The sequence below is a fragment of the Ranitomeya variabilis genome, chromosome 1, assembly GCF_051348905.1.
Source record: "Ranitomeya variabilis isolate aRanVar5 chromosome 1, aRanVar5.hap1, whole genome shotgun sequence".
NCBI classification, from domain to species: domain Eukaryota; kingdom Metazoa; phylum Chordata; class Amphibia; order Anura; family Dendrobatidae; genus Ranitomeya; species Ranitomeya variabilis.
Window position 1 is genome coordinate 151620928 of NC_135232.1, and position 15677 is coordinate 151636604.

General features: G+C 43.1%; 1 protein-coding gene across 2 annotated transcripts in view; it reads right to left on the reverse strand.

The window, feature by feature from the left end:
• LOC143793791 (uncharacterized) overlaps positions 1-15677 on the reverse strand; it is a 133439-nt gene that overhangs the window by 39267 nt on the left and 78495 nt on the right. For both annotated transcript variants that reach the window (XM_077280777.1, XM_077280776.1), the window contains one exon: positions 417-595. In XM_077280777.1, the coding sequence (XP_077136892.1) occupies positions 417-595 (179 nt within the window). The remainder of the gene's footprint in view (positions 1-416; positions 596-15677) is intronic.

The window sequence follows — 15677 nt, forward strand, 5'->3', positions numbered from 1 at the left end:
TGTAAAGCTTGTATTGGACACCATCGGCAGTGGATAACTGGTACAAGAAAATGTCTGAAATTTGGCATATCTTTGGTTTGGAGAGAACAGAGGAATCACAGTGATGATTGTTACCTCTGTGTGGTTACTATAAAGGACATTAATGGATGTAATCTGAGTATAATTACTGATCTGCCACTACACATTGACTGCAGCTGTTCAGTGTTTACATCCAGCCAGCGATGATTTGTTTGGGTCTCTCTCTAGGTGTTGGGTCTCACCAATCTGATACTGATGACCTATTCCAGGGAATGGGTTGCAAATATTATACTCTTAAAATGTAAGTTAGATGTCAGATAACAGTTTTCTGCATTGTGACAAGTACGTCGTTAGAAAATGCTACATCTACAACACTGCATGCGATATCTGTTACTTACCTTTTTATGCTTGTAGTAGTGAAGACTCCCATCATGTTTGAGAACGAACCACCTCTTCCTCCATCCTTTCAACAATCCTGAATGAGTTCGCTTATGTAAATAACCCCGGCATGTTGGTCTGGGAGTATTAGGAAAGCGGCTGATGTCTGATCCAACCACCAAGGTCAAAACATCAGGACCTTAAGAACAAAATAAATTAGATAAAATAATAAACCAAAAATATTCAGTACTTAAGTTCCCCTCCGGAATCAGGAATCAAGTACCAAGGAAACGGGCGCAGGTTCAGACACAATAACAGGCACAAGCTTCCAGCTTTAGACTGACCTGAAGATGGGGTTTAGGGCCAATTATTTGTGATTACTTGTGGATCAACCGATATGAGAAATTTATTAGAATTTATTGATGCTACCTCCTGTGTGCACAGGATAACACCATCATTCAAAATATAATAACAAAATGGACTTATGTTTTAAATATATTGCTAGTTGGACCTTAATATAAATGTCCTGGGGATCACAGTTATGCGGGTCCAACTGCCAACATGACATGTTTTCAGGATTTCCTTGATATTGACCAGGTAACAGAATAATTATCAGAGCATTCCCACAGCTTTCCTCTCTATTGGATATATAATAATAATAATAATTTTATTTATATAGCGCCAACATACTCCGCAGCGCTTTACAACTTATAGAGGGGACTTATACAGACAACAGACATTACAGCATAACAGAAATCACAGTTCAAAACAGATACCAGGAGGAATGAGGGCCCTGCTGCTCGCAAGCTTACAATCTATGAGGATATATAGATATTGGAACCTATTGGAAGAACTTGAAATTTGCTATTGAGAATTCCTGTGCTACATTGTGCAAACTGAACCAAACCATAGCAGGGAAGCGTAAAGAAAACCTGTCAGCACAATTTTGTACTGTAAAATATAGACATGGCTGTAGTGGCGCTATAATACTGAATAAACTGATACCTTTGGTGAAGAAATCTGTTTTATGGTTTTTCTTTAATCACCGTTTGAAGTTTTCTCCTAAATAGATTTCGGGGCCGGACTGTGCACTGGGTCTTCTCCTCCCTGTCTGTGATTCCTCAGTTCTTCTCCCTGTCTCCGGTCTGTTAATGACAGGTCACTGCTGAGATTTCAAACTTCAAACAGAGGTTGCAGGTCATTCACAGACCGGAGAAAGACGGCGAAGTCGGGGAAACACACACAGGGAGGAGAAGACCCGGTGCACAGTCCGGCCCCTGAGCACCAAAATCTATTGTCAGAAAACTTCAAATGGCGATTACAGAAGAACCACAAAGTGGATTTTTTACCAAAGACATCAATTTAGTCTGAATTACTGCGCCATTACAGCCATGTCTTTACTCTTACAAATTGTGCTGACAGGTTCTCTTTCTACCATTACAATTAAGTTGGAGATTGCAACTTATCATTTAAAGACAATAAGCAATTCAAGCCAACCTTATTTTGGTAAGGAGCCATACAGGGAGGGAAAACCTAAAGGTCTCCATGCACAATAGGCGAAAATGGGAAAACAAATTATCGTTTGTCAGTTAAAGCAATGATCGTTTGTTGAAGGCCCCAAATTTGCTATGGCCTACATCAGTCAACCTTGACTTTTTTCCAGTCAGTGCTTATCATCATCTGAAATAATTGAACTGTTCATATTAATTGTTCCTTTCCCAAGTTGAAATCAACTATTTAATTCCAGCTTTATCTAATGTGTATGGGCCCCCAAATAGACTTACAGAAACATGGAAGATGGCCCAAAGGTACATGTACATGATGTACTGAAGAAGAAGAACGATGCTAGAGTGACTATCGCACATATTCTCATATGTGGATAGTATATCCTTAGGCGTTATAGGGTGGCACGTGCTAGTCTGGATAAAGCCCATGTGGACCAGCCCATAGATTAATATTGGTCCCTGTGCTGTCCGTTCTCCACATGAACAGCACAAGGACCAAATACATGTTCATCTGCACGTACCCTAAGCATAGGTCATGAATATTACAGTCCAGCAGAACATAGGTAAAGTCCCAAATAGCCTTAACATTGAATTTTTCATGGAACCCTATCTCCAGTAAACTGGCTCTGCTGGTAGGGATAGGGTTAAAAATCTGATTTCTCCTTATTGTGACTTCATTTGTCAAACTCAGCTGCGCACTGAACAAAAGAAATGGGAAAATAGTAGATATTTTGTGCAATGATTGGCACATTGCATCTTTCATTTGACAGAAGAACAAAATGGTTGCAGTGACACACGAACAATGATTCAATCTGTTTTGTTCTGGATTTACAAACTGTCCTAGAAATTAATAAAATCTTTTATACATTTACTATATCATACAGAGAAGGCCTGAATATAGCATTTCAGCAGAAAAGACTGCAAATTGGTAGCTGGGTTAATATTATTATCCAAAGTTTTTAGTCCATAAAGTGATGATGATAAAAAAAACCAAAAAAATCTGTTGGAAGAAATGAAACAAAACAATATATTTTATTGGCAAAATATGAAAAATGTGACATTGGTCAGCAATAAAGGTGATTTAATGAAGCTGCTTAGAAACCTGTAACTAGATTTTTGCTACCCCACCTGAGAGCAGTCTGATGTAGGGGCATAGACCCTGATTCCAGCAATGTGTCACTTACTGGGCTGTTTGCTGCAGTTTTGATAAAATCATTCTTTTCTCTGATGCAGATAAAGCAGTTCTCTGAATGCTGAGCTCTGTATAACCCCGCCCATACCAGTGATTGGCAGCTTTCTGTTTGTACTGGCATAGGCAAAAAGCTGCCAATCAGTGGTGTGAACAGGGTTACAGAGGTCATGAATATGGAGGACTACATGGCAGGATTCCTAGTCCACTAGTAATGAACTTCGCCTGATAAAACAATGATTTTCTCAAAGGGTATCAAACCCAGCAAGTGACACATGGAATCAGGGTCTCTGTCTCTACATCATGTTGCTCTTAGATGGGGTAGTAAAAACTTGGTGATGGATTCCTTTTAAGTGAATTGAATAGATTACCATATTCGTTACCGCTATCAATTAGCCAAAGAAAGAGCATCGCCTTCTCTGGAAAACTCAGTATGTCCATGAATTACATAAATAACCCCCTAGTGCAATCCTCATGTGCATTTATAATATAATTTTTGGGAAAATTGGCATCAAGGTGTTTGCGATGCCGAGAGGCAAATAAACAGTTATTTATTATGTATGGAGCATTATTTGGGGCCCATTAAACTGTATGGGCAATATATGGGGCCCGTTATACTGTATGGAGCACTATATTGGGCCTATTATACTATATTGGGCCTATTATACTGTATGGAGAAGTATATGGGGCTCATTATACTGTATGGAGAAGTATATGGGGCTCATTATACTGTATGGAGCATTATTTGGGGCCCATTATACTGTATGGAGCAATATATGGGGCCCATTATACTGTATGGAGCATTATTTGGGGCCCATTATACTGTATGGAGCAATATATGGGGCCCATTATACTGTATGGAGCATTATTTGGGGCCCATTATACTGTATGGAGCAATATATGGGGCCCATTATACTGTATGGAGCATTATATTGGGACCATTATACTGTATGGAACAATATATGGGGCCCATTATACTGTATGGAACATTACATGGGGCCCATTATACTGTATGGGCATTATATGTCGTCCATTATAATGTATGAAGCATTATATTGGGCCCTTTACACTGTATGGAGCATTATATGGGGCCGGTTATACTGTATGGAGCAATATATGGTCTCATTATTTTGTATGGAGCAATATACGGGGTCCATTATTCTGTATGGAGCAATATATGGGGTCCATTATTCTGTATGGAGCAATATATGGGGTCCATTATTCTGTATGGAGCACTATATGGGCTCATTATTCTGTATGGAGCAATAAATGGGGTCCATTATTCTGTTTGTAGCAATATATGGGGTCCATTATTCTGTATGTAGCAATATATGGGGTCTATTATTCTGTATAGAGCAATATATGAGGCCCATTATACAGTATGGAGCAATATATGAGGCCCGTTATACTGTATGAAGCAATATTTGGGGCCCATTTTACGGTATGGAGCATTATTTGGGGCCCATTATACTGTATGGAGCAATATATGGGGCCCATTATACTGTATGGAGCATTATTTGGGGCCCATTATACTGTATGGAGCAATATATGGGGCCCATTATACTGTATGCAGCATTATATTGGGCCCATTATACTGTATGAAGCATTATATGGGGCCCATTATACTATATGGAGCATTATATGGGACTCATTATACAGTATGGAGCAATATATGAGACCCGTTATACTGTATGAAGCAATATATGGGGCCCATTTTACTGTATGGAGCATTATTTGGGGCCCATTATACTGTATGGAGAAATATATGGGGCCCATTATACTGTATGGAGCATTATATGGGACTCATTATAATGTATGGGGCAATAATTCGGGCTCATTATACTGTATGGAGCAATACATGGGACCCATCATACAGTATTGTGCAATATATGTCGTCCATTATAATGTATGAAGCATTATATTGGGCCCTTTATACTGTATGGAGCATTATATGGGGCCGGTTATACTGTATGGAGCAATATATGGTCTTAGGGTTAGCGGAACATGCCAAGTATAGGAAGGAAACAACATGGTGTGTTCGCAGCCCGGGGTCCACCGTGCAGAGATATCTGCTGCAAAGTAATTGGTGGCACTATATGGCGGTATAAGCGAACTCTGTTAACTTCACAGAATCACAAAGATATGAAAGTTTATGCTGTGCCCTGTTAACCTCACAGAGGATCACAGCTACCTAACTAAGCAAAGCAAAGAGTGGTCATGCAGCCAGCATAGCATACAAACAACTCCTCACCGGAGGTGCCGTATTCTAGGGGCTTATTTCAGCCGGGCCCTGAATCCAAGCATACAAAACTCCTCACCTGAGGTGCTGGTATTCTAGGGGCTTATTTCAGCAAACCCTGACCACATGCAGACATGACCACCAAGTAGCAAAGCTCATAATACAGGTTGATGCGACGTGCGGTCGTGCGGCCATGTGAACCTTTTATTGCTGCAGCAGACAAGGACCTTCCTAGTGGTCCAATGGGAGCTGCTACAGGGCCTGAGTGTGTGACCCCTGACCTCCAATGAGAAATCCTCCCATGGGCATGCTCAGTGTGTGCAAAGCAGGACTTAGTCCCAGAAAAGCCTGCTCGCCGATGACCAGTGCAGGCTACAACAGCAGAGCCTGGAAAAGCAGCAGTAACCCTTTGCACAGTATCAGACTGAGTGAGACGCTGGGACTGACGTCTCCGCTGAGCAGGCTCCCCAGCGGCTGATGTAGAATGGAAGACCGCAGCAGACATGGTTCGAGATTCCCCCTGTGCGCGGCGGGAACTCGACTCCTAACATAAAGTCTCATTATTTTGTATGGCGCAATATACGTGGTCCATTATTCTGTATGGAGCAAAATAAGGGGTCCATTATTCTGTATGGTGCAATATATGGGGTCCATTATTCTGTATGGAGCAATATATGGGGTCCATTATTCTGTATGGAGCAATATATGGGCTCATTATTCTGTATGGAGCAATAAATGGGGTCCATTTTTCTGTATGTTGCAATATATGGGGTCTATTATTCTGTATGTAGTAATATATTGGGTCTATTATTCTTTATGGTGCAATATATGAGGCCCATTATACTGTATGAAGCAATATATGGGGGCCTATTTTACTGTATGAAGCAATATATGATGCCCATTAGACTGTATGGAGCACTATGTGGTGCCCATAATACAGTATGGAGCACTATGTGGTGCCAATAATACTGTATAGAGGAGTATGTGGTGCCCATAATACTGTATGGAAGACTATATAGTGCCCATAATACTGTATGAAGGACTACGTGGTGCCCATAATACCATATGAAGGCCTACGCTGTCTAAAATGAAAAGTCTGCAGTCACTCTGACTGCAGACTTTTGATTCCCCCAGCGCACGCACTGCGCCAGTTTGTAAGCTATTGTAGAATTTACAATAGATATCACTCATGTAATGTAAGAAGTAAGAGAAATCTTTGGCATTGTACTATATCTATATTTCACTGCCATATCTGTGCATCATGAATTCTGGCATGTGTTAAAGGGGCCCACTGAGACTCTTTCGCCCAAGGCCCAAGAAAACCTGGAGTCGGCCCTGTATCGCCCTTCTTGAAACCTATCTTCTATGGAAAGCAATAGAAAAGTCACACTACTGTTATATTGTAGTTCTAAAGTTTCATTGGGTTCCATGGAATGGACTATTAAGTGTCACGCCAAAAAATAGAATTACGAGCAGTATGAGAACAGTTGATAAAGGCTTCCTATAAACCATAATGTGGCACCTTTTATGTACTGTATGGCTTATTAAATAAATCTGGATTTTTTTAATATACTGACATCATTCTGTATTGATTCTACAGCAAGCGATATTGCCGACTGCAGCATTTGGTAAAATGGTATTTGTGAGTTAAACAATCAATCTAATATCTCATTTATAATTTGGAAGTGACTTTAACTCTATATACCTAATATAACATAATTACATATTATTATATCTTGTATTATATGTATAGCGCCAACATATTCCTCAGCGCCATACAATTCAGGAAAGTAGCAAAAACACAGAATTACAAACAATATTTGATAAAACAGCTACTAAGTAGTAATATAAGAAATTATTGTTCCCAAGAGCTTACAATCTAAAGGATACTAAGGCAAGTTGTTACATGATACAACAGATAGGCTGGGTGTCTTTAAAAGACCAAGGGGCTTCAAATTCTGGAATTATGAGGAATTGCATAGGCCTTCATGAGGAGGTATTTTTGTAGGGGACTCAAAATATGAAATGATAAAGTATGCTTAACGCTGGTTTCGCATCTGCGGTTGTGTCCGCAGCGTTTGTACTGCATATATCCACATGCGTTGTGTATTCCTATATTTAACATTAGGGACGCATGCGTTTTTGTTTGTTCGCGTTTTGCCGCGTTTAACGACGCATGCGTCGTCTCGTCATTTGCGGCTTGGCGCGGAAATGCAACATGTAGCAATTTTTAGAGGCGTCAATTTGCCGCCTGGTAACGCATGCGGTCGATTGCGCATGGATTGCGACAAAAAAACGCATTGCTGTCTATATGAACGCATGCGTTCACAAGCACATGCGTTTGTTTGCGTTCGTGAACACATGCGTTTCAATAGAGAAAAACATGTCTAGACACTGATAAGCCACCCCCCACCATCAAGGTGATAAAGGGAGGGTGTGGACAGTTGCTGGTCACTTCTGAGCAGACAGCCAAGCAGAGCAAACAGACCCCAGCACCTTGAAGCAAACAAGCCTCTGAACAATGTGAGTATATCCTAGCCAATGCCTTTATTTTCTATTTTTTTCCTTTCATGTCCTAATTTCTGCCATTTCTTTCTTTCTACATGCATCAGAATGTCTTCTTCTTCTTCTGATGAGGAGTTTCATCCAGGACAGTCGGAAGTGGAGCATGTCAGTGAGGTGAGTACTTGCCTCGTCAGATTGGTAAGTATTCACTGTCACATCTACACATGTGACAATTTGAATTTTTCTTTTTTTAGAGCTCTTCTTCTACTGCGGCAGAGACAGGGCAGGAGCAGCGGAGTCAAGGTCCGGTGGAAAGACGGCAGCGGGTACGTATACAAGGCTGACTGTTATCTAGAATCTTCCTTTCTTTCGTATTTCTTAACTTTTTTCTTCTGGAATCCTTTTGTATGTTGACTTTCCTATTCATGCCATTTCTCAGCATCTTTTTTCTTTCTTTTCCTTATGTTAATTGAACAAACTTTAATGACTGTATTTAATTTTTAGGTTTCACAACGGGAGGATGATCTAATCGAGAATGACCTCCTCATCTCCCTGGTCCAGGAGCGAGTCCCGTTGTGGGAAACCCGGGATCCACTGCACTCAAACAACGTCACGATCCGGTGCTTATGGAATGAGGTGGCCCAAGTGATGTGGGATGGCTGGGACAACGCCCCGAATCGGGTCCGAAGTGCATTTGGTAAGTATTGCAATGCAGTGTGAAGCAGCAGAGACCTTGGGCGTGCTCACACAACTGTGTGTGATGAAAGAAACTCAGAGGAGTTTCTGTCATCACACACAGTTGTGTGAGCATGGCCAAAAGTCCTTTTTCTGACCTTTTTTTTTTTTTTTTTTTAACAGTGGCCAAAGTGAAAACAGTGAAAACACGCTGGCGTTCGATGAAGGACCACTTCAACAAGGACCTGCGTCAAGAGAGCCGTGTTCCCAGTGGTTCAGGAGCAAGGATCAGAGGACACAAATACCATCGAGATCTGGCATTTTTAAGACCGGTCCTTGCCCAGAGAACGTAAGTATTTATCACGTGCATTAGGTTGTATTGTATTGCCATAATCTGTATTTTTATATTCCACAGGATTTTGCGTCTGGTAAATTTTTGATATTAATTTTCTTTTTCCTTTTTTTACAGCACATACAGCACTACTGTTGGCCCAGGTTCTGGAGCGGTCCTTCATCCGACAGCCACGGACCCCTCCCAGCCATCCAGCAGCGCAGCAGCAAGTGGGCCTTCCACACTAACTGGAGACCAGGGAGCTGGTCCATCAGGTCTTCCCCTTTCGCAGTCCTCTTCCACTGCTCCTTTTTTTTGGGGGGTTCCTCCCGGCAGTGGCAGAGGGCTTCGGACAGGTCACTCATGCCTGAGTTTTTGCACTTGAGCTCGGTTTTACATGAAGCAATCAAGGCTTTGGGTGACCGAATGGATGTTTCACATAGCCTCTTGAATGCACGTATCCAGGAGTTCAGGAAAAGCCTTGATCAAGTGAAAGCCGACCTCCAGAGGCCAGCACATCATTTTTTTAACCAAATTGAGCGTGGCATGTCGGAACACCTTACTCCTGATCTCCAGCTGAGTGTCATGCAGGCCTGCAATGCTGCTTACGTGCAGGCTATGCAGCAGAGTCGGTATTTCCAGCAGACAGTGGCGGCATATCCACCTGTGCCTTCACTGTCACGATTAACCTCAATGCCGACCTCTGCTGCATTCCACTGCACGGCCACCTCAATTCCTTCCACAGCCGGACACCACTACCATGCCGAGTGCAGTTGGACATCCCACCGCCACCACCATGACATCCGCTGCTCCTGTTTGGACCTCCTCCACTGACACCACAATGCAGCAGGACCCTGGCATGGCCTTCCGTACCACCACCACCACGATGCAGCAGGACCCTGGCATGGCCTTCCGTGCCGCCACCACCACGATGCAGCAGGACCCTGGCATGGCCTTCCATACCGCCACCACCATGATGCAGCAGGACCCTGGCATGGCCTTCCGTACCGCCACCACCACGATGCAGCAGGACCCTGGCATGGCCTTCCACTCTACAAGCGCTATGGACTCTGGCATGGCTGCACGCTCTACGAGCACTATGGACTCTGGCATGGCTGCACGATCTACAAGTACTATGGACTCTGACACAGTGCAGCCAGACCCTGACAGGTCACCCACCACCACACCACACCATATGAGCCCACCAAGACCTCCCCCAACCAGGCAAACCAAAAAAAACACACAAAAAAAACAGAGGACTCTTAGCATTCCTCCCCCTTTACCTCCCAATGTGTCTGTAATGTCAGGTTTGTCTCACCCTTCCAGTGCGTCTCAAGCCTCTCATGTGTCAAGCCCCATCCCCGAACTTCCAGACCCTTCTAGTTTCATTGCCCCTTCTCCTGCCACCTCTGCGTCGTCCACGGTTAGCTAGGCCTCAGTGCTTCACACCCCCCGTTTACATCACTCTACCCCAAGCTGGCGCAGTAAATACATTTTTTTGGTTGTTAAAAAATAAAAAAAAATTTGATTTGCCACAATTATGTTTGGTTTATTGTGTCTTCCGCCGCCGGCAACACACACCGTACGCCAACTAAGAAACTTCGCCACACACTTACTTTTTGGACCACATCATATCTCCAGTAGTTATAAAAAAAAAGACTGCAGCTTTGTGTGTCTTTAGTATACAGATATGAGGTGGGCCAAAAAATATTACATGTATCTCCATAATCTCTTTTCGTCTGTGACTAGTGTTGCAGTCTGAAGAGAAAATGGTGGAAATACAGTGCAGACCTCTACTGAACAAGTCAGGTGTCAAAAAACTCATTAGTTAGGACACCTGACCTGTTGAGTAGAGAACTGCCTTGTATAACCACCATTTTCTCTTCTTTATACATAATCTATTACACACAAATTGAGGGGACAATGGTGAACACACGGCATATCTATGCTCACCTGCACAGGTGTCAGAAATAGTGAATTCATGAGGCTGTTATATGTGCATCATGAATTCATTATTTCTGACACCTGACTTGATGAGTATAGATCTCTTTAGTGTGACAGTCATTGTCTCTTCAGTCTGTGTCCAATGGATACAGCAGAACAGAATCAGGACGCAATGACGCCAACAAGCTTACCAATAAAGCAACATGGCTGCCATAACACTACCAGTATGTGGCCAGTGTTTTATATCAGTATTTGTAAGCCAAAACAAGGAGTGGAACAATTAGAGGTAAATTATGATATTAACATAATAACTAGCACCTCTGCCTTTATCACCCACTCCTGGTTTTGGATTACAAAAACTCATATTAAATACAGACCAAATACTGCTAGTTTTAGGACAGCCTTGGTTTGTAGAGGAAAAAGATAGGAGACACGGTCAACACAACCAAAACTAAAGTTTATTAATGAGAAATATTATTTTCATATCAGAAAATTACTGGTACAGATCTAATTACATCAGGACATTTACACAACATTGTCCTGCTATGACACACGTCCAATATCTGAATCAAAAAAGGCAGCAAATTGGTCCCGCATGTGACCAACTGCTGCAGTTGACCGCAGCGGGTGATGCTGGAAATCGGGCAGTGGGTGTGCAACTGGTTCATCCAGTTCAATGTTGGGTTGCTCCTTAGCCATTATATAATTATGCAGAACCACACAGGCTTTGACCACCTCGTCGACTGTTTCCACTTTTAGATTTATGGCTGATGCAAGAATGCACCATTTAGCGACCAGAATGCCAAAGGTATGCAGCACCCCAGAGTCCTGGTCATGCAGTATTGTCGCTCTCCCACCAGGGGGAGTGATGGTACGTCTGATTGTACTAAAGGAGTTCACCTGACCAGGTATCACATTCACACACTACACTTCACACTCCGGCCACCAGGGGGAGCAAAAGGTTCTATGTATTAGGCCACTCCTCACACTCGGGTAAAACTGGGGGTTGGATAGGAAGTTAGAGAGAACGCTACTGGGTGAGACCCAGGAAAGACCTTTCAGGCAGACAGGGAGAGAAGGAGGAACATCTGAGCTGCAGACAGAGGTCCCTGTCACGGGTGGGATCCTGGCAGAGACTGAGCGAGAGATAGAACGTTACGGAGCTGCGCCTGAACCTCATTGCGGCAGCATCCTAAGAAAGGACAAGAAGCGAAGTATATTGTGGAGAAGTGAGAAACGAGAGCAGAGCACAAGGAGATAATACCAGGAGGAGTCCTGCCCTAAGATCGGCAACATCCTTCTGAGGCGCGTAGCCGGTGGCCGGAACACCGAGGGAGTAATAGGCTCTACGCATTACTTCAAACTACGGCAGGACAGTTAATTCCAAGTTGGCTGCCCAACCTTTAACCTAATGAAGACAACGGAGGCAAATTGTGGGAGAGGGGCGTCACTAGGGTCCCTATAAAATAGCTCCAGGCCTACCCCGTCATACGGGTCGTCCTATCCATATCATCTGGGGGACGTAGAGAGAGAGAATATCAGAAACATACATGACAGTTGTGAGGACTATCCCGTGGTGCTCAGCAGGGAGGTACTACAACGCACAGGCGCAAGTAGGAAGGCTACTGATTTCCACCTGCAAAGGGAACTCTGGATGTGCCTTCGGACCGGCTGGATTCAACCAGCCCTGTTAGCATTGCTCTGGATTGTGGATGCTGAAGTCTACAGTAAAAGGTAAAGAGACTGCAACCCTGTGTCCTTGTTATTTACTGCGACCTACACCATCATCATCTTCCTTACTGGGAAGCCCTGGGGACATACTTCACCTGTGGGAAGGTATACCATCTAGCGGCCATTCCATCACCCCAGTGGACCCCTAGCAGCGTCGGTCATCCTGACCGAGTACCACAGGTGGTGTCACGAACACTTGACAAACTACATCCTTTGATTGGGTGCCCCTTAGCAGGGCCACAGACCGGGTCGGGCCACCGTGACATCCCCAGAACCGAGACAGAAGGGACCCGGTACCGAGTACCCCACTGCCCTGCAGTGCCAGGTACACTCTACTGTTCTTCGGGCCCTGGTCAGTCTGTAGTTAAAGATCCTTCTAGTGTGGTTCAAGTCTCGACTGGAATAGGGCTTCAGTAGGTTTTCACACATCTGAAAGGCCTCATCCCCAACCATAACAAATGGCATCGGTGGACCTTGAGTGTTGGAGAGAGGTTGTGGCGGGGGAAAATTGAAAGTTTTGCCATACACACTGCGGCCCATATGCGAGTTCTTGAAAGTCTGGGAATCGATGCCACGGCCAAAAGCTCCAATGTCCACGGCGATGAAGCGACAGTTCGCATCAGCTATTGCCATGAGCACAACAGAAAAATATTTTTTATAGTTGAAATACTCCGATCCTGTTCTGGCAGGTTTGATAATGCGGATGTGCTTTCCATCCACCGCTCCTAAACAGTTGGGGAAATCACAAACACTCCAGAATTTTTCTGCAATTTCAAGCCACATGTCGACTCATCCCGGAGTACATTCCACAAAGCCCGACAGGTGTCCGCAACTATTCCGGACAGGGTGGATATTCCAAGCCGGTATTGGAAGTGGAGGGATGATAAACTCTCTCCGGTTGCCAGAAATCTGTAAAACAAACCCAAGAAACATTACAATCTATTCTACTTATGGTGTGGTTATGCTAAAGAAAGAAAGGAAAATACCCAAAAAATACATGTCAGAAAACGAAAAATTTGGACTGTCATTGGTTTAGATTTGGAACGTACCTTAATGTAACTAGCAGACGTTCCTCCGGTGGAATCGCTCTACGGAGCTGGGTGTCCTGTCGCCGTATGGCTCCTTGAACACGACCAAGCAAATCCCGGAACAAGTCTTGCGACATCCTTGTGTATTCCTGGAATTTCTCCAGGTTGGCATTAAGCTCGCCATACAGCGTGTGATAGGCTCCACGGCTCTCACGTAGTTCGATAATGGGGTGTCTCCAAAAACGCCTACGTTGTCTGCTTCTCCATCTTTCGCGATTTCTGTCTTGCTCCCAAGCAAAAGCACAGGCAAGAAACAGCTTGGTGCTTAAATCCAGGTTGAAATAAAAGCTCTCCATGCAAAGATCCATCATGACACAGGATACAGGAGCAAAATCTGAAGATTCCAGCTGTTCAGGGGTCTATATATAGAGATTCCATAATACACGCCCTCTGTAGTCCCATTGGCAGTGTCTGGTTATCTTGATTTTTCTCGTGAAATTTCTCATCATGCGCACCAAAAACGCAAACGCAGGAAAAAACGCATATAAACGCGTACAAACGCGGCGTTTTTTTAACCGCATGCGTCTAAAAAACGCCGCGTTTGTACGCGTTTATATGCATTTTTTCCACCACTTGCGGATGCGTTTTAAACGCTGCGGATTTAAACGCTAATGTGAAACTAGCCTTATTGTGTGAATCTAGAGAGCAGGTGTAGCCCACTGCCCAGGGAAGTCTTGTATGGAAGATGTACAATAAAGAAGTAAGACTCCATTCAATAAGAAATTAAACAGCGTGAGTAAGATGATAAAAGAAGAGATGTAGGAAGGTGTCTTGTGGTATCCTCTATAGGAGAAGACCCGAGGTTTAAATATTTCTTTCCTACTGTGACACGCAGGAGGTATAAACATTAAAAAACAGTCCACAGATTTCTAGAGCCATAGGTACAGTTTTCTTTTAAGGAGTTGTTTGTTGTTTAGATAAAAGTCTGCAGTTACTCCGACTTCTGAATCCTTAGAGTGTGCAATGAGCTTGCTGTCAGGATTCTCCGATGTTGACGGAAATATCAGAAGATCAAGTGACAGCAAGTATTCAATATGCATTCTTCTGGCCACATTCAGGGATGCTAACTTGACTTTTTATTTTTTTTAAACATCTCATTAAAATTCATGGACAAATAATATTTTTATGGACACATTGGGAAACCTTATTCAATAATTAGAATTATAAGTGATACATATCTATAGCCCGTAATTCTGATATGAAGACATCAGCTGCATTCACTGTAAACTGTAATGTAAGGGTCTAAATAATCTGTAAAAAATCCTACAAGAAAGGATTCAAGAAAACCATGGACACCTTCACTTTTTTTTACAGACAGGGCAAAAAAGTGCCCTATTTTTATAGACTGTCCTGGAATTTCTGAATGGTTGGCAACCCTGACTACATTGATAATACAGAACTTGAAATATCACTGCAGTTAATCTCTTCCGTAAATGCTGGGTGCCTCTAAAAGTATGGAGGTCCTGGGCAATTGCCCAGTACGCTCCCCAACACTGGTAATGAGAATAACAACAGACATATCAAAAGACCAGAAAACTGCTTTGAGGTTCTGTGCCCACCAACCATATTCATTGTAAATACTCTGGCTGTGTTGGAACCTCCCTGGCATCCAGCACTTAAGGCACATGCCAATTGCCCCAAAGCCATATCTCTGCAGACTTCTTCCGCCAAAAATGGCCCAGCTCTGGACCACTTACATAGTAAAATGTGGTCCTCAATGCCAGGTTGGTTATTGGCAGCGCCAAATATTTTGACAATGGGGGAGACTACAGGTGCTTCTCACAAAATTAGAATATCATCAAAAAGTTAATTTATTTCAGTTCTTCAGTACAAAAAGTGAAACTCATATATTATACAGAGTCATTACAAACAGAGTGATCTATTTCAAGTGTTTATTTCTTTTAATGTTGATGATTACGGCTTACAGCCAATGAAAACCCAAAAGTCATTATCTCTGTATATTACAATAATTAATAAAAAAACACCTGCAAAGGCTTCCTAAGCATTTTAAAGGGTCCCCTAGTCTGTTTCAGTAGGATCCAAAATCATGGGGAAGACTGCTGACTTGACAGAT